Genomic DNA, 26,493 nt, shown 5'->3' with positions numbered 1-26,493 from the left:
TTTTGTATTTCTTGTTCCTTTTCTTCCTCCTCTTCAAAATCTATGTAGAATAATTTCTTCTTAACCCACTTATGACCATTAGTGTATTTACTATCACAACTGTAACAAATCCATTTTCTCTTTTTTTCTTCCAATTGTTGTGGTGTCAACTTTGTAGGTTGTGGATGACTAGGAGAAACAACACTTCCATCTTTATAGTTGTGAGTGGTAGACTTCCTTGTTGCCATAATTTTTTTTTCAACTTTTCTTGCCACCCTAAATGCCTTCTCCAATGAATCAAGTTCCCAAAGGTGAATCTGATGTTGGATGTTATATTTTAAAGTCCCTATGAAGACATCAATCCTATGCTCCTCTGGAATATCAGTTACCCTTACATTCAATTTTTGAAAGTCTTCAATGTGCTCCACCATTGAACCATTTTGTTTGAGATTTATCAATTGGATAAAGAAGGTGTTTCTCTTTGTATATTCATAATGTGCTATCATTTCCTCTGTAAAAATTGACTAGGTGACAAGTGTTTTACGAGAACAAATCCATCTATACCATACAAAATAATTTGATTCTAAATATAAAGATGCAATACATACCTTTTATGAGGGTTGCACATCTTGTAGATCAAAATATTGCTCCATATGTAGTATACATGTTACCACATCCTTGCCATAAAACTTCCTCATATTTATCTTTGGATTGTTGTGGTTCTTAAACCTCACATTGGAGTCTCTAAAATCATAATTCATATTCATTTTGTCCTCATCATGATTTTCATGGATTACCTTGTCACCACCATAAGTCTTTCTTGCAACAACTTTGTCAACCCTTCCAACTTGACATTCATCGCATCCATGTATACTTTAAAAACCTCCATGTTTCCTTTTACTTCTTCTTTTAAACCATCCATGTCCCCTTTTAGTTCATATTTGGTTGCTCTTTGTGAGAGCATAATTTGTTGCACTTGGTCCCGTAATTTTGATATATCATGTTGCAATTCTTCCTCTTCATGCGTCATAGTAAAGCTTTCTGAGGCTTAATGGGTGTAGATTTTTTTTTTGTTTTGGATGCATTTTAGAACAAAACACTGATATATATGCTTCAATATTCCCTTGGAATCACTTCAAACCGATTATTCAAACAAAAGTTATGCAATGTAAAAGAAAAATACACATATTTTTCTTGCCTTTAGGAGATCGATCTTTAAACAATTGTAACTTTGCAATTTTGGATCTCCAAGGTCTGAAATTTATTCTTGTGGTAGCCCTTTGAGTCTTCTTTCCAATTCCACAAGTCAGACCACAATTGGATTCTTCAAGATAATATTATGTCAAATCTCACACAATGTCTTGATTATGGACTGGTTCAGTAGAGCAAACTTGTATATAATGGCACATGTCACTGCTTCATTCTTTGGCCCTAAAATTGATAAACAAGAAACTAAAATCCATTTTCTTTTTGTCATTGTTTACGAAATTACAGTCCAATTCTTGAAGATAAATTTATGATTATTTTTCCTCAGTCACTTGTTTGAGACTGAATTCTAGAGCATGGAAAAACCCTAAGTTTTTCGGACCATATCTTAGAAAATATAGCAAACCAAGATATGAAATTTCGACAAAAAGTTCACCAATATTTCGGCTCCATGTGGTCACAATTTTAGCTTTTGACGCTTCCTAAAACAAAAATTATAACACAAATTCCATGATGACCTGTTTGAAATAGTGAAACCCTATAATCCAAAGCTCTGATGCCAAATGTTATGAAACCAACTCACAAATAGATAGATCAACGACTTAAAAAGTATCCTCTTCGAGGAGGAAACCTCCTTGACATTACATAAATGAATAATTCTTGGATGATACAAATGACAAGGCCTCCTTTGTATATATAGGATTCTAAGGGGCCACAATATGATCAGAGCCTACATAACAATAATAATGTAAGGGCACAACAATAACAATAAGAGGCTACACTAGTATTATATGGACCTAATATATATATATATATATAATGTCACCACAATTCCTTCGACCATGCGTGGGTATTAAAGATGCTTGGGTATGCATATATGCATACTTTTGAGGTGTGAAATGATTGTGTTGGAGGATCCTTCCCTTCGGTATCATTTAAACATGTTTCTAATGAAATGGGCCTCTACACAGAGACATAGGGTGCAGGTGGAGTGGCCTTTCTTCATCCAAATCATAGTGGTAAGAGTGAAGCACATGTCTGCTTATATAAAATAACACTGGTACAGTTCAATGATTTGCTGCTTCAAGAGAATAATATGAATTGTGGGACAAAGCATCCATTGGTGGACTTATCTTCCATTGATGCAATTAGTAATGGGAATTATATACTTGAGCTTATCAAGTTGGTATGACACTATCATTTACTTTGGCATGGTTGGAGGCACCACAATTTTCACTCTTATATGATTATGCTGATGAGATAAGCATACGAGGAGAAAGAGGCATTGAAGGGATTCTATTTGTGGAGAATGTTGGTCATCATCTCTACAATTTTGATTTGTTGCGTAAGAATGAAGAACATGTGTAGTTGTCGGCTGGGAATTTTTTCAATGCTACAGGTATCTTGGACTGCTTTAGGGTTAATGCCTAGTTGATGTAAGAAGCCATAATGTGAGTAGTCATGAAATGAAATCCATTGCCTTCTTTGGATAGACATTATATTTACATTATTAGAGAACAACCAGGCCATCTATATCATAACTAGGGATAGAAAATATCAACTACCACCAATTTTACAAAATGGGTTAATATTAATGTTATCAGAACCAAAAGGTGACTGAACCAGAAAACCCTCTAAACATGGAATTGGTTGGAACTAGACCGAAATAGGTAAAAAAAATGGACCAAAAAATTGGTTGACCAAAAAGACATAAAATATTCAAATTTTAAAGAAAAACATATATATTCATGTGCATCCATATGAATCCAAATCATTTATGCACAAATAAGAAAAATTTCTCATTTATATGGCATGTGAAGGTGCACATGACCAAAATAACATTGAGTGCAATACGTCTCTAAATTGAAAATACATCAACAAATAGGATCTAGATGGCTTCTAGAATCCCAACAAATTCATGCTACAACAAATGCCTACTAGTCATCAAAATCATTGCCTATATTTGGATTTTCATCATTAATATCGCCCTTTACGCATTAAAATAACATAGAAAATACATAGCATCCTCTGGACACTGATGCATCCTTGCTATTTATTCTTTAGGATTTATTGAATTTTTCACCTATGTCCTGAGGATGAACCACATTAGTTGGTTCAAAATGTTTACCAAATTCTAATGATGTGATTAATCCGAAAGACATTCTCATTGCAATATGGATCACAAAAGTCTAAGATATAACAAAACGTAGCATGTTGAATGAAGATTTTGTTTGAGTGATGGGTACATTGTTCGTAGGGTTGTGATAGAGGAGTTTGAAAACCAATGCCACTAACATGAAGGTACATAGAGGGTTTGGTGCTCTTAATTAAATACTAGTTCCATACCCTCGTACATGACCAAATCTGATGGACACATCACAATCCCCCTAATCGTGAAATCCTAAAAAATTGTTAAGTCTGCTAGATTTTGAGTGAGATTTAAAATTCTACTTTCTCCATATGAAATCCAATGAAGTTAGAACCACTCTCAAATATTTTGAGTAATTTCATGGTAATGTTAAAAATTTAAGTAAAAGGATGAAAATGAAAGATAAAGGAAAATGTCACTTTTACTTTAAGAAGTTAACATTACCATGAATTTCATAGCAATACTAGAGCCACAAGCTTGAATATTAGGTTGCCCCGTTCAAAATTTCCTTTTTTTTTTTTCTAAAAAAAATTGTGTTTCAATAATATTTGATCAACTTATACAGAAAAAAACTGATTTGGTGAAAAAAGGCCAGTTCGGCACCAAACTGGCCATTTCCGGTTCCGAACATCAAACTGGACCGGTTTGGACCCCAAACTGGTCAGAATGGTCGGTTCCACCAGTTCCGGTCTAATTCTGATAACACTCATTAATATGCCTTGCAATTTTCACAACTGGGTACTAGAATTAAAAATCCATCCCAAATTTTTTCTAGGCTATATTTCAAGACTAAATTGTCCCAAATTTTTCTAGGCCATAATTCAAGACTAAATTATTCCATATTTTTCTACGCCTTATTTCGAAACTTCTTAGCAAGGTTGAAAATCATAACTGCTAGAAATTACACCTAGGACTTGTATGTAGGTGAGCTGCTCTACCATTGAACCACTTGTCCCGTACAATAGCTAGCAATCAATCACAAATACCATATTAAGAATTAACTACATTAGGAATCATACCTCCCATTATATTATGTTATATTATATCCAACATGACATCATAGCTAATGCTCACAAAAAACATGAAGTGTTTGTTATTACTATTGAAAGTGAGAATACATTTGAAGCTGCAACATCAATATTTTTAGAAAAAATTGAGAATATGTCTTTGTGTGTTATGGCATCACTCTTTCACCTTACATATTTGCAACTAGAAGCATACCGTTTGTAACTCTGATCCTTCTTTCTATTAAAAACTAGTATATATAACTGGTTTGCTTTCTAGGTTTTTGACAATTTGGATGTTTGAGTAGCCCCTTGAGGAAGTAGCATTACACCAAATTTGCAGGATTTTTTCCTTTGTAGAAAATGACATGCGACTCAATTTTAGAAAAAAGAAACATATATTAGCAATGAAAACTATGTCAAATACCCCACAGTGACTTGAGCCAAGTTAACTAGGTGGCGTTTGTTACGCTGTTGTCTTCAATATAATAGGATATACATACACTAGAGACAACAAGACAAAACATCAGAGCTGTAAAGGAATTAAAGTGACCTAAATACCAGAGTTACAAGCTCATTTCAGTGCCATATAGCTTTCCAAGCATCAATGCATAATGTGAACCAATGTTTGAAAAATTATACATCTCTATAATATATTTTGTGTTTTTATGTTTACTTCTTAGCATTATTTGATACATTCCTAGTCTATAGGACTTCTTCTGTTAAAATTAAAATTGAAAAATGAATTTAGTCAGGGTTTAATCGACTTAATCAAGAGCGTTGGGTTTTAAGATCTTGTTTCTGTGGTTGATTAGCTTGTTTATAAAATTTCCTGTCTCATTTCACTTTTCATATGTTGGAATATGTTGAAGGGGCCAAAATAAAAATATATATAGTTCATACATACCAAGAAGACAATGCCCAAGTAAATAAATGATAAATTGCAATTTTACAGAAAATGACCTTGTACTCATCACCAAAATCTAGTTGGAAAGCAACCTTGATGGCCTCTACTGAAGCACGGTGTCCACCACTTGTGTCACTCATGAGAATTAGAACCTTCTTAGCACTATTTCTACCACTAATCTAGACCTCGTTGGCATCTTCCCCCCTAACAGTAGAATCCCCACCGTGCAACCCATAGGATCTCTGAGAGCCTTGATTTGAAGAAAACCCAATTATGAACCTCTCACAATGCAGGCTTATCACAACTAGTCGAATTCCCTCCAACCACCATGGTTGTTCAGAGAACAAATGATTGCAAGGGACTTAGATATGTTTTTAACATTGTTTTGAGCATTGAATTTGACATCACTAACTGAACTCCTTTGAACTATTCTACAACATAGAGAGAAAACATAGAGAGTTTATGCACTATAGTATACCATGGGCCAAATACTTCACTTCTTTTGTACTTGCATTTATTTTTCATTCAGAGAAAGAGGGTATAACAACCTCATCTTCTAGTTGAATTTTCTCTCGAAGGGTTTCCCATGTTATATCTTGTGTCAATTGTGATTTGTGAGTTTTATTTTGCTGTTCTCTATTTTTTTCATAATTATAATTTGCATGCATATGTAATAAATAGTATTTAAGAAATCTAGCAATCTAAAAAGAAATAAAACCTCGTAGTGTAAAATTCCAAATTTTCTGTTATAATTTAGTAGATTTGTTGGGACAAACTCTCTAGTAGAATATCCATAACAATTTACATCAAATATTGAAAATTTAATGAGTTTTTATTTAATGAAAAAAATAAATAGTTCTTTATTTTATTTATTTTTAACAAAGTCGTCTACTTGTGTATTATAAAACTACAGTTCAGAAATCTATTACAAAAAAGGGAAAGCTCCGAGAGCTGAGGTTCAAAATTGGGTGCGCAGACCCATAGTCCTCAAAGCTTCTCTTGATTACACATAAAACTAAAAACCAACGGCTATATTGCCTGACAAACGATCCTCCTAGCCAACTAAATTTGCAGTGCATAAGTATTATGGAAAGTGCTGTGTGACCGAGTCATCCGGGAGGTGTTCCCTCTTGCTTACTCTAGTTGAGGCTTCTGCTTGCTGGCTTTCGGTGAGGGAGCGGAGATGATCTATTGCAGCTTCCATATGGATGCAGCGATCCTTTAAGTCTTCGATCTCTTTCTTCCTTTTCTCCAGCTTTTTGCGTTTGGAGTTTCTGTCAGCGTGGTAATCCTCAGTCAGCTCCTTCACTTGCTTATTCAGTGCGTTGATCATGACTACATGTGCTTTGCACATATGACACTCCCTGTTGTTAAAAATGTTGCCCATAGGGTTTCGGGGCTGGGGCTGATTGGCAGGCTGGTTGTTCTGCTCAGCCATCTTGTTTGGAACAGTTTCTACCGTGCCTCGTGAAGATACAGGAGTTATGGAAGGCGTGAGCTTGGTGTTGTCGGGCTGCTTGACCGGAGCAATATGAGACTGAAGGCTCTGAAGCTGAGAGCTGAGAACATAAACCCGATTATTAGCACTGATAAAAACACAGAAATGAGGAGAGTTGGTTACCCTGATCAGAAGAATGTCGGCTGAGTCCCAACACGAATAGCGCGTCTTCAGTCGTTGCTTGGTGTTAGAGAGGGCAGTGTGAGCGGAAGGAGTCCGATGATTGCTGCCAACCGAGAGGGGCTCGGAGGGTCCTTTAACTCCGGTACTGGTCTTGCTGCCTTGAAGGGGGCCTTCTGATCGCTTTCCCCGACTCCAAAGAGCTCTTCGCCTCTGTCTCAGGATGCAATGGATTATGGAAGCGCTGAGAGGCTTGCTGTGGTTTATAAGAGCGAATCGGGCTTGCTCACACTTGTGACAAGGGATGGTGAATCTGATCTTGGCTGTCGTGAGGTCCTCTGAGTTGATTTTTACCCGTCCTTGAGATCTGAAGCCGGCATGGGCGTGATCGCGCCATCTGATATTATCTGAGATGTGCAATGATGAGTCCCTGCTTATTCCTGTATTCCTCGATTCCTGAGGCCGATACCTTGTCCTATTTCCCCAGCTTCGGCAGTCGAGAAGGATATGGATTATATAGGATCGAGTTTGCGCAGGCCGACAGTATTGAAGTGGATGCCTGAGGTGACTTGTAGTCTGGTGCATAGGGATAGGAAGTTGACTAAGGGATATCTTTATCATAGAACTCATTGTTTTCCTTAACCTTACCCGTGGGTCTTCTTGTGGCCTTGTTGGCCAGCTCATCCGCTGCCGAATTGAAGCTTCTGAGGACGTGCTTGTAGGTCACTTTGTTGATGCCCCTGGTTTGTTCCATTATTCTTTCTTTTATTCTGTTTAAGGCAATTTGGTTGAAGTTTTTCCCAGTATTCATGGCTGCTATGAGAATTGCAGAGTCCCCTAACACTAGGAGATCATGAATGCCCAGCTTCAGGGCAATGGAGGTCCCCAATAGGAGGCTGTATGCTTCGGCCTTATTGTTCGACATAGTACCCAAACTCCATTCATAGGTGACGATCGTTCTCCCTTGAGGGTCCCTGATTACTCCCCCTGCTCCAGCTCTGCCTGGGTTGTTTTTTGAGGCCCCGTCAAAGTGGAGCGTGAACCTCTTTTGCTTTTGAATCCAACTATTGACTTCCTCCTTTGTCCCTCTGAGTTTCCATTCCTTCTGCCCTGTTCCGTTTATTGGTTTGCTTTTTGTTTTTAACTTGTGGTTGAATTTTCGGACCCATTCCTTAGCCCTCTTATCTGAGTAATCCGGGTCAGCATGTTGGATCCCGTTAGCTTCAATAGTTTCTGTTATGAGCGCAATTGTTTTGGCCAGGATACCTGAAACACTGGGCTTTTTGTCTTTGAATATACTTTCGTTCCTTGCTAACCAAATTTGCCAGCAGAGATTAGAAGGGATGCTGGTCCATAGTCTCTTGGCGAGGATCATGTTCTTGCTTGCATAGGGGAAGAGTTTCCCCCAGCCTTTCTGAAGAAGAGAGACCTGATTGGGTAGATCTCCTGTTTCAAGAGGTCTGATTATGAGTTTCCAGCAGGACGATGCTATTGGACACTCAATGAAGAGATGATTGATGTTTTCTTCCGCCTTCCTGCACATAAAACAAATTGAAGGACCCTGAATACCCTTTTTTCTAAGATTTTCTGCTGTTAGGATTTTGCCATGAAGCAAGGTCCAATTAAAGAGTTTAATCTTCGGAAGGCTTTCAATTTTCCAAGCTGCCTTATAATATTGCCAATTGTTGGGTGCTGCTTGGTTTTGTAGCGCCTTGTATCCTTCCTTGACTGAGTAGTTGCCTCCAGTTGGATCCCATGTGTAACTGTCCTCTTTCACTCTGCTTGAAGGGGCTGCCCCTGCCAGTGATAGCTTAAGGTCTTTCCATAGTTCATCTAAATCATCAGGGAGGTGGATAATTTTCCATCCTTTCCAGCTGTTTTGTTCCCAAAGAGAGATGTCGAAGAGGGTTTTAAGGTTAGCTTCAGACATCCACTGCTGCAGTGGCCTCAGATTGATGGACTTTTCCTTGGCTTCCAAACCCATTATTCTATCCCTCCATATGCTGATATGTTTCCCATTACCTGGGACTTTAGAGATATGAGACTTGAGGAGAGGCAAGGTTTTTTTGATCAATTTCCAAACAGGGGTGCATTGCCGTTCTGTGATTACATCAGAGAGGATGTTGCTATTGCTCCCACTCAGATATTTCTTTTTGAGCACCTCTGCCCACCAGGATCCCTTCTCATTTAAGATTCTCCAGGTTAGTTTAAATCCCATTGCCAAATTTGCCCATCTGGGAACTCTAATTCCTAGACCACCTTTTTCTATGGGGAGGATGACCTTTTCCCATTTTACTAAACTGAATTTTTTCGTATCTTGCTTTCCTCCCTTCCAGAGGAAGCTTCGAAGGATCAGCTCCATATGCTTGTGAATGCTTGATGGGGCGAGGGTAATGGCAAATTGGTAGATAGGGAGAGCTGAAAGGATTGCTTTGATGAGGATTGTTCTCCCCGCCAGATTGAGCCAATGCATCCCCCAACCCTGAAGTTTCCCTCTCAGCTTCTCAATGAGTTTGACCCAAACTTCGCTTTTGATTGTCTCTTTGGCCAGAGGCAGTCCTAAATACATAAAGTGTGACCAGCTTGATTGAGCTGGGATTTCCATAATTATAGAGATCCTTTGGGTTATGTATCTAGGAACGTTCCAGGTATATATCATACATTTGTTGTTGTTTAATTTGCCCCCCGAGGCTTGGAGGAAGAGATCCAGGATGGCCTTGAATCTCCTGGCCATAAGGCTTGAAGCACCGCCTATTAGAAGAGTGTCATCTGCAAATAGGGAATGATTGATCCCTTTGGCTCCTCGGATGATGTCCACTCCTGTTATTTCCTTTAACCTTCGCTTATTTTCCAAGTGCAAACTTAATGTTTCTGCCATGATAATATAGAGGAAGGGGGAAAGAGGACAGCCTTGCCTCAATCCTCTTGTGCTCTTGAAGGCTCTGCATGGTCTACCGTTGATTAAAGGAGCTGTCCAATTTTGGGAAACGCATTCCATAACCCTGTTGATGAAATGCTCTGAAACCCCGAAGTTTGCAAGCACAGTCCTCAGGAATGTGTGGTTTACCCTGTCAAAGGCGTTCGCCATATCCAACTTAATTATCATGCCTCTCTCATTTCTAGCTATACTGCTGTGTATCGCCTCTTGAACCAGAATTACATTATCTGTTATGTGTCTCTTGGGGAGAAATCCTCCTTGGTTGTCCGAGATGATTGAGGGAAGGATTTTTTTCAGCCTATTTGCCAGAATCTTTGAGATGATTTTATATGAGACATTGCATAATGAAATAGGTCTGAACCTGTCAAAGGATTGAGGGTTGGGCTCTTTTGGGATTAAAGCAAGATGCGAAGATTTGATGCTGCTGCCCATTTTACTTTTTGAGTGGAAATTTCTTACCATTCTAAGGAAGTCTTTCTTGATGATATCCCAGTGTGTTTTGTAGAAGCTCACCGTGAAGCCATCCGGCCCGGGTGCTTTGTCAAGAGACATGCTATTGATTGACCACTCAACCTCTTCTATGGAGATTTCTTTGTCCAATTCGCTGTTTTGGGCTTCTGTGACCTTCCTCTCAATGATGTTGGCGAAATCTGTGTTTTCCTGATAATGGGGATCAGCTGTGAGCAGAGATTGAAAGTGGTTTGAGGCAGCCTCCTTGATTTCCTCTTTCTCCGTTATCTCTTTCCCTTCAAACATTATCTTTTCAATGTTGTTTCCCGCTCTCCTTACTTTGAGACAGTTATGGAAGAACGAGGTGTTTTTATCCCCAGAATTGAGCCAGAGGCATCTTGACTTTTGCCTTAGCTCTTCCTCTTCTTTGCGATGCTGGATGTACAGTGCTTTGTACATCTCCCCTTCTTTCCTTTGGTCTTCTTCCGTTTCTTGGACTTCCTCTTTTTCCTTATTCCATTGCTCCAATTTTACTTGCAATTCGTTTTTTGCAATCCTTTCCTCCTTCACGTGGTTCCTCGCCCAATTTTTTATGGCAATCCTTAGTAATTTGATCTTCGTTTCCCAAACGAAGTGCGGGGAGCCTGTTATCTCTGACCTCCAGATTTCTTTTATCATGGCTTTAAAGTCCTCGCTGGCGTCCCAGGCTTTGTTGTATTTGAATGGCAGCGGACCCGAGTCTTCCTCTTTGTGTAGATACAGCGCCACGGGTTTGTGATCAGAAATGAATCCCTGAATGATTGTGCTGCGAATCCTTGGAAAGTTGGCAGCTGCTCACTCCTGAACGAGAATTCTATCAAGTCTTTCTTTGATATTGTTCCTGCCTGTCCTTTTATTTGACCATGTATAACGGCCATTTTGGGGAGGAATGTCTATGAACTTGTGAGTTTGTATGATATCCTCGAGTTTTTCTCTGTATGGGTCCATGTAAAACTTCCCTCCAAGCTTTTCCTCTGCATTCCTTATTAAGTTCAGATCTCCTCCAAGAAAGATCTTCCTCCCTTGGGTATTCTCAATATCTGCTATCAAAGATTCCCAACAAGTAGCTTTGTCTCTGAAGTGAGGTGGTGCATACACATTATAGATTGTGTATTCCTCCTTCAGATCTGTGCTTTGCATGTCAATTCTAATCCACCATCTGTTTTGTTTGTTGTTTGTGAGATTCCAATTACTTTTTTTCCATATTACTCCTATACCTCCTGAGGCTCCTATTGCGCTCATGGCTATTCCTTCATACTTTCTATTTTTTATCATGCTGTTTTGAAATTCTTGGTCACTGATTTTGGTCTCCTGGAGTAGGAGGAAGTCTGGTTGTTCTGCTTTGATAAGGTCTCGGACTGCATTTGCTTTCAGGGAGGAGCCCAACCCCCTACAGTTCCAAGAGACCAAAATCATCATTTACCTGATTTGTTGTGGATCCCGCTTTTCTCCTTCATTTTCTCGCCACTTCCCTTGTTCCTGTCCAGGTATGTGTCTATTGGTTGCTGAGTCCCTGTAGTCATTTCTTTGGCTGCATTCTCATCTCTTATTTCCTTGTTTGATTTTCTTCCTACTTTTCTTGGTGGATCCGTGGCTGCAATGTTCTCCTTTGTTTTATTTCTTGTTAGGATCCTTTCCACTGTTTGAGGAGGGGAGGCCTGGGGGGGGGAAGAGGGGGAGGATCTGAGGCCCTTGGGGGATGGAGGGGGGGATGAGGGTTCCTCTGAAGCTAAGGATTCGAAGGGATTGGAGGATGAGGGGATGGGGTGGCCCGAGCTTGAAGGATGGGTGGAGAGGGTTGGAGTTTCAGAGGGGGGCACAGCTGATTCGGGGGGAGGGTTTGACTTCTTTTTTTTTCTGACTATTTCCCATGCTTCCTCAGGGGATTCATTATTGCTATTATCTTCAGATCTAGATTTAGAGCACCTATTAGCGAAATGACCGTACTCATGACATACCTTACACTTGAAGGGGAGCTGCTCATAATCCACCTGCTGAATGTGCGTCCACTGGTCCACTCTGAGCTTGATTGCCTCTGGTAAGCCTTTGCCCAAATCTACTTCTACACAGATCCTTGCGCATGCGTGCATATTCTCCTTTGGCTCCGATCTATCAACGTATTTCCCTATTGCGTTTCCGATGGCCCGGACGGATTCATCAGCCCAACAGTGAAGCGGAAGATGCGGGAGGCGTACCCAGACAGGGATTGCATTGGGAACGTCCATTTCTGGATCGAAGTCAGGAGTCCAGCGGTTGAGATAAAGGCCTCTGGTGTCCATGAAGTATGGTCCATTCCTGAAGATGAGGTTGCGATCCTCCACAGATTCAAAGAGGAAGGTAAAGAAACCCCTTCCACAAAACCTTATTGCGATTTTTCCCTGGACCATAGCGTTCCAGTTTCTTTCAACCCAGCGCTGAACCGTTCGAGGGGAAGGCCATAACCCCGTGAACTGACCAACCAGGCCGCGTTCAGCCAGGGCCACGGCGGATCTCCTTGGGAGTGCTGGGGGAAGAGGGACTTCCGGGATTTCATCAAGCTTCTTGACAAACTTTGAGGCTGAAGGCCGAATCCTTTCCGAATTATTCTCTGGGATGAGAGTTGCGAAGGCTTTCTCCAGTTCAGCCTGCTCCAGAGAAGGAGGATCCATCAAGCCAGGGGCGCTAATCGACAGGCGAGGAAAAGGAAGGAAGGGCAGGAGGCCCTGAGAAGAGGGGCGTAGCGTTGAGCTGCCAACGGCTGCAGCGCTATCAAGCGCGATCAAAGACAGGGCAGGAGGCCCGAAAGGGAGGAGGCAGGAGGACACAGGAGGAGGGGCCCGCAGCAGGGTGCAGCAGCCTAGCAGCAGAGCTGCCAAGCTCGAGCAGGAGGGTCAGGGCCGCGTCCAGGAGCGGGAGCTCATTTTCGCCCTTGTCATTTCTAATAGTTCTTTATTATTAAGAGAAAACAATGAAAATTCATTAAACCAATTTATTTAATGAAAAAAAAATATAATTCTTTACTATTAAAAGATAGAACAATAGCATTGGAGTAGTCTTTAAGTGCAAATTTTTGGAGTTCTCAACGGGTTTCTTGCCCGGATTTGTGGACAAACCTTGATTTGTGTTGTTTAAACTGGGTTTTTGACTGCATATATGGATTCAACACCCTCAAAAACCCATGTGGCATTTTGATTGTAAAAAATTCACTTGTAAAACTTATGATTTTAATGAATCCTTGCCGACAAATTAAATAAAAAAATAAATCGGAAAACTTTCCAAAAAATCACACTTAAAAACTACTCAAATAAAAATTCATTACACCATAATTTTGTATAATAAAAAAAAAATTGAAAATAATTATTTTATATATTAAAGAGAAAAAAGACAAATTAATTGGTTAAAAAATTTGATATTACTCCGGTCAAATTAATTATCCTCAAGAATGTTGTATGACCAAACATAGCAATGAATAACCTAATCAAGGCTTTTTATTTTACCTACTAAAGAAATCAAGTTCAAAAGAAATGTGATTTCACATCAATTTAATTTACAATGAATTCAAAAGAAATGTGATTTCACATCAATTTAATTTACAATGAGAAAAACTAAGGTTAATTCTTTTTTTCTATGCTATGATAAAAACAAGAAAAGAAAATAAAAAGTTGAAAAAAAAAATTACGTACAACGCCCAAACATAGAATTTTAGATAAATGTTTACATAAAGTATCCTAACATAGTTTTAGATAAATGTTTACACAGTTATTTTATAAATTCAGTTTAGAATTTAACATAAATTTAAATTTCACATTTTATGAAACATAATCATGATTTTTCATTTTTGTGAATTAAGATTACACTATTTAAAATTAAGAATTGGTTGACGTTTGAAATCAATTAATATGGCTCATCCTTAGGATAATGTGAGAAAATCATACAATCTTAAAGAATAAATAGCAAGGATACATCTCCAATGGCTAGTTTTCAACGGCTTGTTTTTCAACCACTGACCTTGGGCTATGATGCATCCCTGCTATGTATTCTTTAAGGTTGTATGATTTTCTCACCTTGTCCCGAGGATGAACAACATTAGTTGGTTCTGTTAGCTCTGCTATAGGTTACTGATGTTCAAGGGTCCTAAGCAAGCTCATTTCCTCAGTTTCTGCTCAGAAAAGGTCTACACCGGTCACCTTCCTTATTCCCCTTCACCCCCGCTTATATTTTCAAACCTGCTACCTCCATTTTACCTCTGAAACTCTGTGTAATTTCGTGGTTCCTCTGACCCCCGAGCGCTAAGTTTTAGCCATCATATGACTAAGTTCACATGACTGCATGCTTTCTCCAGCTTTTCCTATCACATCAGTCAAAAACGTGCGTATTCAAATCCTGCCTTCCGATCGTTTACCGCACGATCCAACAACGATCGCATCCCCCGATCCCACGAACTGCCAGCGCATTAACCCGCGGGGAAAGCGGTTTGCCGCCAGTCCCATCTGCCACGCGTCATCACCTGAATGGAATCGCTGGCCTCTGTACAATTACCACTCACCTCCGAAAGCGGTGCGATATATACCGCTCACCGCCAAAACTGCCCTCCCCGCGCGCTATCTCTTGTGCATCTTTTCTGCTCTATCACCGTCAGATCTGTCCACCCACGATCCGACAGCTCATGTTCATCCATTCCCGTTTCTGCCCAATACCTCCTGTAAACCGATCTCCGCCGTCCATCTGCGAGATCCGACGGCTCATAATCACTCTGCCCCGCTTCCTCCCGATGCCTCCCGCCGAGAGATCCCTGCCGTTCATTCGTTTAATCCAACGGCCGATTTTCTTCCTCCGCCTGTCCCGACTATCCACGTCCATAACCATTATGTGCTCCCGAAGGACGAAGGTGGCCAGCTACTTGTACCCGAGCAGTTACTTCTCAACGAATGTATTTAACAGGAAGAATGGCCGAGAAGAAAAAGGAAAGCCTCGAGGAGATTACAACATTTACCAGTTATGGAACTTCTTCCATACGGCACTCCACCTGCTCAAGAAGGAAAACAGAGTATCTCAAAAGGCTAATTTTGTTCATTAAAGCATGCAGTTTGCAGCAGAGACCCATATTAGATAGTTAAAATGGTTGGTGGTCCATTATGACCCCTCCACACGTAGAATAGCAGAGCACTTTTGTAAACAAACTCTATATATACCCAGAACTCAGATGTAATGAGGGTTGATGGTTGTTGTTTTGATGTAAGGTTCAACTTCTGGAGACTGTAACTACTATGATACTTGCAGCGTCTAGTCTTCATTTTCAGCTAATACAAGCTTCTTTTGCTGTTAATTGCTCACTTTCCATTTCTGCTCTGTTCTAGGTTGTGCCTGTTATGCATTTGTTCATGTGCTCTTGATTTTTAGCATTAGAGGGGCTATCATCCCACCTCTATGTTGAAGTCTAGTGTGTATCATTGAATTTGTTATGCAGGTTTCTATTTACTTAGTGCCAGAGAGTTGTCATCCTGTCTGTGCATTAGGAAATAGATTTGCAGACCTCTTTACTAGTTGCAGCTAGCCATCACATGGTCTTGTGCATCTGCTGGTGTGGTCAGTATTCTCCATGTTCACTTAATCCTCAAACTATGAGTAATTGGTGGTCTAAAGCCTTGTAGTCTGGGGTTGTTCACCCATGTCTGGAGTTAAGCATAGTAGAAGTGGTTATCTGGCTTGAATATGCATCATTCCTTCCATTCATCCATTTCCAACATTTTGTTGAGTTTGTAATGTTCCTGAGCATCTCCGAGATACAACCTAGGAGAGTTTCTTGGGGTGATAACAGGTTTGAAACGTCGACCAAATCCTAATGATGTGATTAATCTGAAAGACATTTATCTACAATATGAATCACAAAAGTCTCAGATTTAACAATATTTAAAATTGTAAAATTACAATAAAGCGAATGGGCATTGAGATACAAACCCTATCTATTTATATGTTAACATTTAATTATCGGTTGCATTTGGGTTCTTTTTCTTCCATGCAGCCGACAAGACACTCGGAGCAATGAGGGGTTCTTCTTCTTCCATGGTAGCTTTAAAATGTGCCAAAACAAGTATTTGCGAGTTTTCTTTTTGTGGGTACAAAATTTTGAGATTAATGAAAGGTTTTAGAGTAAAAGAAAAATTATAAAGAATTTTGTGTAAGCATGAGTACAGGCTAAAGAATAGATTATGTATGTATTTTCTCAATAATATATAATTTTTTCTTTCAAAGAAAAATAGCAAAAGTACAGGGTTTTGTATAATGGTCGTACCTTATAATTAAAATGAAGCTTTTATTGTTATAAATATGAGTAAAATATTATAATTATATATATGTATAGATATTTTGAATTTTTTTTTATTTTATATGTTTTAGTTATTGTTCTAGGGAGGTCAAGTTAGGATCGTTGAAGATGGGAGGGGTTATTTGTTGGTTGTCAACATTTCTGTTAAACCTTGGGGATTTGTTTCTTTTACAACTTTTCACACATATATTTTATCTTATCATGTGGATGAGGGGATTGTGAAGGACCGAACATAAAACTTTACCATTATAGTACTTAAGCACATTACATTGTGATTAGAACATCACAATGCATGATAACGAATCAACAATGAATTTGATACTTTAATTATAATGTTCAACCCATAGGGTCCTTTGCCTATAGTCTCCAAATCTAACTAACTTCCTTGAATTATGAAAGATTTGGTCCACAAGTGAGTGTCAACAGTTCCAATCATTTTCGTGAAGTCTATGTTGTTTCATTAGCTTTTTAGTATTTTGGTAAACACATTCCTCATCAGTTAATCAACTATCTGAGTCGACCTTAATGTTTAGTCAGTTCCTCTAATCACTCGGTTGACATCCCTGCTAGTTTATCGCACGACTGACTCTCAGCTAGTCCATTACTTGTCCAACCAATCAACCACTCAATCAACTACTCCACTAATCATACACTCAATTGATTGTCTCTTGTTAGTCTATCCTTTAATTGACTATCTCCAGAAACTCTAAAGATGTGATGAACCACCATAACCTTAGATTCCAACAACCCCTTGTCCATACAACATTTTGGAGGTTAAGGAGATGAAATTATGTTAGCATTACAACCCCTCACTGTAACTGCAACTTATTGAATCTTGAGCATGTCAAATAGCTTAATAAACTTGGCTGGATTTTTAAAGATATTGAAAATTTGGTCATTTACCCTGCAATAGGCAAGAATAACAACCTTCTCTTGTACCAACTCTTATAAGTAGTGAGCATGAAGCTTGACATGCTTAATCTTACTATGCACAACAAGATATTTAGTAAGTTGAATTTCACTCTAGTTGCCACAATATTTTGTAGTTAAGCCTTTGACAAGAAACCAAACCTCTCATAGGAGTTGAAAAATCCAAATGACCTATGTCCCTCAATTAATGGCTCCATGGTATTTGAATTCTATATTCAAGAGAGAAACTACACATTGTTTATTACACAACCAAATCAAGGGTCCAACACTAAAGAAAAACACATAGCCATAAGTGGATATTCTGTCATCATTGTTTCCTATACAACCGGAGTCAGTGAATCCAACCATCGAATCTGAACTTCGAAAGTATTTGATAACAAAATAAGAAGTACCCTTAACATAATGAAAAATTCACTTTGCATCCTTCTAGTGTCTTTCTTGTGGATTGTTCATAAACTGACATACCAAACTAAGAAAAAAGGAAATATCAAGCCAATGTGAGTTAAATAAATAAGGTTACCGACTAGTTGTTGATAAAGGGTAGCATCGACTTTTGAAGATAAATACTCTTTAGTCAATTTGATCCTCAATTGAAAGGGTGTAGCACATGGCTTTCAATATCCCATCTTAAAACATTTCAATAACTCTAATAAATATTTACATTAAGAGAGGAAAAGACAATAAGGATAATAATAATTATGCCTAACCACCCAGGATAACCCCAATTGACTCTAATTTATCATATATGTAATTTATATGATTTTTATTTTTTTCAAAATATTTGATTGTCACAAGAAAGAGAGGGCTAGCGCCTTCTCAATCTAGGACTAATGGAGTCCTAGAATAGATAAAATTAGAGAAATTGAGAGGAGATACACGACTAAAAAAGGCTAGGATAAGTTAACCTACGTATCCTATGGATTTGAATCAAGGCTCTCAATTTCAAAAGATGAATTAAGGGAAGGATCTAACATGCTACTTCCTCAAATACTTTGAAGAAGGGTTTGTTTAAGAAAAATAATGAAACAAATACTATGCTAACATGCTTAATACTTGATCATATTCATATAATAAAACACTAACCAAGATAAAAGAAGTTAACTTACTAGATTTATTATGCATTCATCTAGGCTTCAACATAACCGTCCATGAAAAGAGATTAAGTCTACATCAACAAAGTCCCTAAAAAAGTTGTTCAACTACTGCTACACAGTGAACAAAAGAACATATTAATAATACAAGAGATTAATGGCTCTGAAGTTATGCAATGATAAAAATGAACTAAGCGATTCCCTTTATATACCAGGGACACCAGGTGCTTTAGTTCGAATTGGGATAAAATCCATGTAACAAGGTGTATAGGTGATAAAGCCAACCCCCAAAATTGCCTCAAATAATAAAGATATAGTGATAAATCATGAAAAATTCCCTCAAAAAGGCCACACATGTGAGTTTAGTGGCCTTAAAAGGTGATGTCATACTCAAAGTACATGTCTCTCCATTAAATGGTGTAATCAATAGTCCAAGGGGAATTTCTCCTCATCAAAAGTCATGTTTCATCATCAAAAGGTGACCTCTCAAGAACAACATCATCCTCTTCAAGCACCATGTCATATAATAGGATATCACATCATCATGTAGGATCAAAGTTCTAGCTCTAATGGTCAATGCCCAAGATACTAGGGCTAGAGGAGTGTCTCTAGATGTATGTCAAGCCATAATAAAGTTCATTACTCATAATCAAATGTGCAATGTCCTTCATGAAGTTGAAGGACCTCAAAATGGTGTGAAATCATCATCCATGAAGCGTAGGAAAAACATCATTAATGTACTCCAAATGACATTGAATATGTTTAAATCATCATCAATTTCAAGCTAACGGAATTAAGTCAAATAGCATGGATACAGGAGTCATTGAAGCATCAAAATTGGACCATATTCAATGTTCAAGTCATGCAAATATATTACACAAAGTATCTTCTTCATCTTCACACTAGCTTAAGATGTTATACAAGATGCTAGATTTAGGTATGAGTGGATCATCAAATTTCCCTATCAGGTGCTATCAACCTTGGGGGAGAAACAATTCCTAGGTTGACCCTTGAATCAATATGTGTGAGTGATAATTGATATGGTCTAAGTTGTACTTCATACAAGGTGTCATAATCTTATACATGGGTTATGCAAGATCACCATCCATGAATTCCTTTGTGGAGGAACAACTTGCATTATTTGAGTTTCCTTTTCCTTGGCATTACTTCTTCCACCCTTTACTTATCCTTTTTATTTTCTTTGATTTGATTGCTTAGTAAGATTTCATTGATTTCATTTAATTCACATTTCAAGATGTCCAATTCATTGCTCATAGGGGTTTGTATGGTTTATTTAAGTCCATTTTACTTTGATAGGCATGATATGAATAGGCCCGGAGTGATGGCCTCACATGAAGGGCTACATCTCAAGTTATTCTTGGTTTTTTATTTTGTATTCATCCCTTATCACTTTTTTTTTTTCATTTTAACAATCGATACACACTTCTTTTTTTCTCTTTGTAGCTACGTCAACCTCTGGGCATCTCCAATCCCATCTTTTTATAAGAGGAGGCAAATAAGTAACTGGTACAAGTGATTGGAAACAACCTAACAAAATAAATATGGATAAGGGATAGATGGAAAGTGTTAAATTTTGGAAGGATGTGGACATGCTACCTCTATCAAGGCTTCTATTCATGCTCCTCCTGGATGGTGAAAGAAAACCCCCAAGATGCTTGCACATTAATAGAAATAAGAGATGACCACCAAGGTGAAGTAAGAAAATAAGTATAAATTCCAAAAATCACAATCCATTATTTAATTTCAACCCATGATGCTTATGTAAATTCCCTAAAAATTAATTGTAAACATTGCATATGGAAAATGGATAATGTATCTGATGGTTTCTAACCTGCCTTCGTCAAAATATAATTCCAATAACGTGGATGAGTGGATCAATGTGTGTGTGAGAATCATCTAATAATTTGCTATCTAAGAATCATGTGAGGTTACTAGTTGGAAATCTACATCATGGGAGAAAAATTATCTCCTATGATTACTCGTGTAAATATATGGTTGATAGTGTAATGCCCTACTTAATCTTATCATGCAAATTTTATTAGTGTTTAAATTACTTGAAAATATTGACTGATAATTATCAAGAAATATTGGTACATACCCACATTTGTGAAATTGTAAATTTATTTACTGATATAAATTTTATAATTGTTATTATTCAATTCCCAACTTGTCTTCTCAAATTTAATTTTGGATGGGAAATGGTCTCCTTCCATTATTCCAATTTAAATATCTTATCCCCAAAATGTCCTCTCAAATCTACTTGGGAGAAGATATGGTCTTCCCCAATTAATTTCCAAATTAAATATCCATATCTTATCCCCAAAATGTCCTCTCAAAGTTACTTGGGAGAAGATATGGTCTTCCTCCAATTAATTTCCAAATTAAATATCCATATCTTATCCCCAAAATGTCCCCTCAAATTTACTTGGGAGAAGATATGATATTCTCCAATTAATTTCCAAATTAAATATCCATATCTTATCCCCAAAATGTCCTTTCAAATCTACTTGGGAGAAGATATGGTTTTCCCCAATTAATTTCCAAATTAAATATCCATATCTTATCCCCAAAATGTCCTCTCAAATTTACATGGGAGAAGATATGATAAGAAAAGTCAAATGAAAGGATGAGGGGGTAGTTATGACGTTAATGATAAGTGGTTGAGGTGGAGGGGAGGAAGAGGTATAAAAAGGCAAGGATGATGAGAGGAGAGGGGGATCCTTAGTCTTGGTTTTGGTTTCGGTTGTGGTTTTGGAGGATTTTGTTTTGGGAGGAATGTGGAGAAAAATAGAAAACAAGAGAAGGAGAGTGTTTGTTTAACTTGGACACACTACATCTGGTTTGACTTAGGCTCAGAGGGCTAGGGAACCTATGGAGGTTCTCTGGGCTAGGAAATACTTCCTAGTTGGCTAGGAGGCAAATCCAATTGGATAGTCAAGAGGAGCATCTCAACAGAGACAGGAGTTCAACGACATCTCAACTAAGCTATTGGAACAGGCATTCCTCCGTTTATTGATTACTTATGTAAATGGTTGCAATGAAATTCTTACTTATTTAAATTTTGTTGTAAATAAATTTTAATGGTATATTATCATCAAATAAATGTTTATATATAAATAAGTTATTTCCTATCTTATTATGTTTAAAATTAGAGAAATTTAGTTTTTAGTTAGAGGAACTTAGGAGGGAGCCTCACACATGGTATCAGAGCCAAGGTTCAAAATCTGAGGCCTAAATCCCACCAACCCAACAAAGCCCTAGATCAAATTATGAATCCTAAGGCAACTAAGAACAACTCCCACAAAAAAAAAGAGTCAATTTTTTTCATGCAACTCATCTTACGAGATTCTAGAAATATTTTCTCATGGTTAACTCCATATTTTCAACTCTTCCATGTTTCTTGAAATGCTCAATGGTCTTGATGACAGAGTCTATGGGGATAGAAAAGCTAACTCCATCAGCGGTAAGAGCCTTCATTGTGTTAATACCTATTACTTCTCCATCAAGATTGACTAACGGTCCACCAGAGCTTCCCTCATTGATTACACAATCTGTTTGTAAATAGTAATATTCTCTGCGCATTCCGGCAAGACCCAAATCACTGCTCTTGTGATCTACATAGCTCACAATTCCAGCAATGACTGTATTTTGGAGAGATTGAGGGCATCCCAAAGCTATTACCCAATCCCCTAGTTGAAGTTTGCTAGAAGAACCCAATTTTTCTACTGGCAATGGAACCTTGCGTAAATTCTAACAACAACAATATCAGTATGAAAATCAGCATTGATAACTTCTCCATCAAAAGTCTTTCCATCTTGCAACGTAACAACAACCAGCTCCCAAACCGCCTTCTTCTTGTTAATACTTATGCCAAAAATCGGCGGAAATAGGACCGTCAAGGTATGTCCAAAACAAATTAGTCTCATATCTCTGTCCAAAAAAAAAATCAGTCTCATATCTCTGTCCAAAAGAAGGTATGGCTGCCCACCAAACCTGCCAAAAGGCAGTCCAAAAAAAAAAATCAGTCTCATATCTCTGTCCAAAAGAAGGTATGGCTGCCCACCAAACCTACCAAAAGGCAGTCCAAAGATGTCTGCAAATTTCCTTTAGCAAACAGTCCCCAAAGCGTGATCTTTGCTGCCTTCTAGTCAGCCCAAGGGATAGTCCAAAAGATGGTACCAACTGTCCTCTAAGTCTGTTCAAGAAAACTTTCCTTTGTAAAGCACTCCTGCACTTCTAAACTCTGCTACTACATGCACATTTGTTAAAATTGTGCCATTTGAATCACAATAGATGTAGATGTAGATGCAACGAGTATTAGATTTGCATCTGGCACATTGAGTCCTTTCTGCTGTGAATTGTTGTGGATTTCTAATCTTTTATTGGAACTGTCTGAAACAAGAAGATCTCAGACTTGTTCATTGTATATTTCAATCATTTGAACAACAACCTCATATATAATGTATCCTTTCTCTGTTCTGATATCTGGAATAAGTCATTCAAGACTTGATAGTTCACACCCCAACTCTCTTCTGTAATCACCTTAGGACCAGTCATTATGTATGTCTTTCTAGAACATGTTTGCCCATATGCAAAAATGCAAACATTGTAACCATCCAGAACAGATCTGATCAATGGCATGGTATCCAAAAACACTTCCTCTTGAGTAGAAGATGCTCCAAACACCTTGTTGAATGTGATTGAATTACATATATCCTTTCCTTGCTTTGCAAGATTTGCAATCATAATTTGATTTATTTCCCTTTGAAAATTAATTGCCAATTATCTGTGGATTCTGCATGATTGGTTAATTTTCTTCAATTCGCTGAGGTCGAATTCATGATGGCCACAGTAAAATATTTGTTCTCCTTGGTCAGATTTGGTTCACTTGCAACATAAAAAATTCAATCAAAATCTAAATATTGTGGTTGTAAATGAATTTTATGTGTTTTAATACCATAAAAATTCAGAAATTTAACATTTTCGAGAGAATTCTAGTGATATTTTTCATGAAGGCCGATTTTTAGATTCGTATATGGTCTGTCTTCGGTGATTTAAGACTGAAAGTGAGGATCTTCGTAAGATCAAATTTGCTATGATAATTGAAAAATATTGTTATTATCCTTAATCTTTGGCTGCTCTGGCAAATATTGTTATTCTCCTTGATCTTTGGCAACGCTCTGGCATATATCCATGGTGAACTTGTGATTATGTCTTTGTGAGGATATGGTTCATTGAACTGTTTATGGATTGGAGGTGTGGAACTGTGGCTGGCGTGGATGCTAGGGATATGAGTGAGAAAAGACATGCCAATAAATGAAATAATCTGCGATGATGAAGGTCTCCAAATCCCACGTTTGTTTCGCAACTAGATATGATGAGGTTGTTATAAATGCCAAGCTTATTCTGTATTAAAAATTAAACTCTTTTTCCAGATATATTTGACTCAAATTCTGCTCTAACTATCTGGGCATGGAGCTGTTTAGCCTATTCCAGGCCCAAAAATCTCCCAATTGCCCTTAATATACTGGAGAAGCTGAATTTGTCAGGCTTTATTCCTTCCCTATACATATGGAAAAACAATTTCAACGCTGCCTCACCATTTCCACTCTGTGCATATCCTGCGAGCATGACAGTCCAGGAGACCACATTTCGTTCAGACATTTTGTCAAACATGTGGCGTGCATCCTCCAAACTCCCACACTTGGCATACATGTGGACAAATCTGTTTTGAAGGAAAACATCGAGCTCCCTTCCAGTACTCACCAAGTGGGCATGGACCAGCTTGCCTTCTGTTAGCACTCTCGAATCAGTGTAGAACTGCAAGAAATGAATATGGGTATTACACTCCACCCAAATTCCTTGTGCTAAAATATCCTTCAGCCGCTTTTGTGTATCAAATAAACTTAGATCTATGCCCATTGTAACAGAAACCATCAAACTGGAATTCTTCTAGCCACCACCGTAAATTAGAAATTAGAAAACATTGAACTTCCCAGTTTCCATTGTTAAATAGCCGACTATCCCACAACTTGTGGCATCCCCTCTCTCCAGAGTGGAAGTATGATTCTTCTATCCTCTGACCAATATCATAACCATTGAGACCATCTGTGACATTGCTGCTAGCATGACTGTGAACCATGTCCATTAACAACTGTAAACCTAAACTGTGAGCTTTATCAATCAAGAATTTCAGGTCCTCTGGTGTGCCCGACCGACTATTGGGAGCAAAAAGGTTTGTGACATGATGTCCAAATGATCCGTAATAAGAATGCTCTGTCACAGCCATCAATTGAACCGTGTTGTAGTTGTTCACTTTTATGTGAGCAAGAACATTTTCCGCAAACTCCATATATGATGTTACACATGGTTCTATGCCACCCATTCCTACATGAGCTTCATAAATTCGTGGCCTCAGGGTTTGGTGGCTGAGGATATTTGAATTATTACCTTTTAGTGTGGGGAGGGGGGGGGGGGTGTCCCAATAAACACCATCGAAAGCTGCACCGAATTTTCTAAGGTCCACAACGGCATACCTAATCCAGGCTGGTATACTATCAATCCATGTTCCATTAGAAACCTTCATTCGAATTTTAACATTTGAACCATGTGGGATAGTAGGATTACCATCTTTAGTATCCGGTATGTAGACTGTCCAAACACCAAACTGATATCTTTCCATTTGGTGACCCAATCCATTCCAAGCATTGAAATCCCTAATAAGCTGTGCCTCTTTTGCAGTAGGTGCCCACTCCCGCTATACAATTTTATTTCCTTCTTGATTGAAACCAAACTTAAAATAACCTTGTGAAAAGTCCTCAAGACTCCCTTCATACTTCTCTCTTGCTTTCTTTTGTAGTAAATACTTTGTATATCTATACTGGAAATGAGCTTTATGTGAAGCCAAGGATGGATCCACAGTCAAGACAACCAAAATTTCCAGTTCATCCTCAATAGTTCTATCCATCGTTGACTTGTTATTTTCATAGTAGAATGCACTATGAAAACTGTCCTCCTAGCAGGAAACTTGGAGATCACTCTTCCATTCAACAGTGTGTGCAAATTCCAAGGTAGATCCTTTCTAAGCAAACATTTGGAACTATTAGATTGCCATGTTGAATCTTGTTTGAAGAAATCTTGTTTTAAATACATTTTGAAATTATGATCTATGTGTTTGGTCTAATGTAAGTATATAAATGATATTAATTTTCATTCGCCATTCTATTAATATCACAAAAATGGCATTCTTTCATCCCACAATATTTTAGACTTTGTCGATGAAGCTCATAAGAATTCACATTTATTTTAGCAATGTTATTTTTCTTCTTTAATCTAATTATTGCAAATATATATATATATATATATATATATATATATATATATATATGCATTCAGGAATAATTGCTTAGAAACCTTGCTTCAAGGACACTACCTCTTCAAGAGGTGAGACCAATTATTTATATGTCCTATAGGAGATCCCAAGATTCATAAAATGGACATAAATGATTTTAAAACATAATATAAAGGATGGGAAGGAAAAACGAATGGCCATAGAAGGAAGACATGATTAAAAAGGGTATTATTCACATTATTATTTAACTTAATTATTTGAATATATTAAACCAAGTTATTAATTAGCTTAATATTAAATTATAAATATGGTACTAAAGAAAACAATTTTGTGATAAAGCATGACTTACAAGTACATTGCACCAGTACCCTAGTAAGTATCAAGAGAAAACTTGTAAGTTATAGAACTCACACATGAGAAGATTTGGTAGATCCTTGGGAATCTTCTCAGCACTAATAATGCTTGTTTACGAGCATAGTAAAGGAAAAGCTTATGACTATCGTTAT

General features: G+C 37.9%; 1 protein-coding gene and 1 pseudogene across 1 annotated transcript; both read right to left on the bottom strand.

Moving 5' to 3' along the window:
- Positions 1-7,464: 7,464 nt before the first annotated feature.
- On the bottom strand, positions 7,465-10,929 carry LOC149237803 (uncharacterized). The gene has a single exon (XM_089369395.1). The coding sequence runs from the start codon at positions 10,927-10,929 to the stop codon at positions 7,465-7,467; it is 3,465 nt and encodes a 1,154-aa protein (XP_089225521.1).
- Positions 10,930-24,306: 13,377 nt separating this feature from the next.
- LOC149237802 (1,4-alpha-glucan-branching enzyme pseudogene) lies at positions 24,307-25,614 on the bottom strand (annotated as a pseudogene).
- Positions 25,615-26,493: the final 879 nt, after the last annotated feature.

The sequence above is a fragment of the Pinus tabuliformis genome, chromosome 8 (assembly GCF_031772625.1).
Source record: "Pinus tabuliformis cultivar Carrire ecotype Pingquan chromosome 8, CPIR1, whole genome shotgun sequence".
NCBI lineage: Eukaryota > Viridiplantae > Streptophyta > Pinopsida > Pinales > Pinaceae > Pinus > Pinus tabuliformis.
The sequence above is the reverse complement of the archived record's forward strand: the minus strand, read 5'-3'. Positions and strand labels throughout refer to the sequence as shown.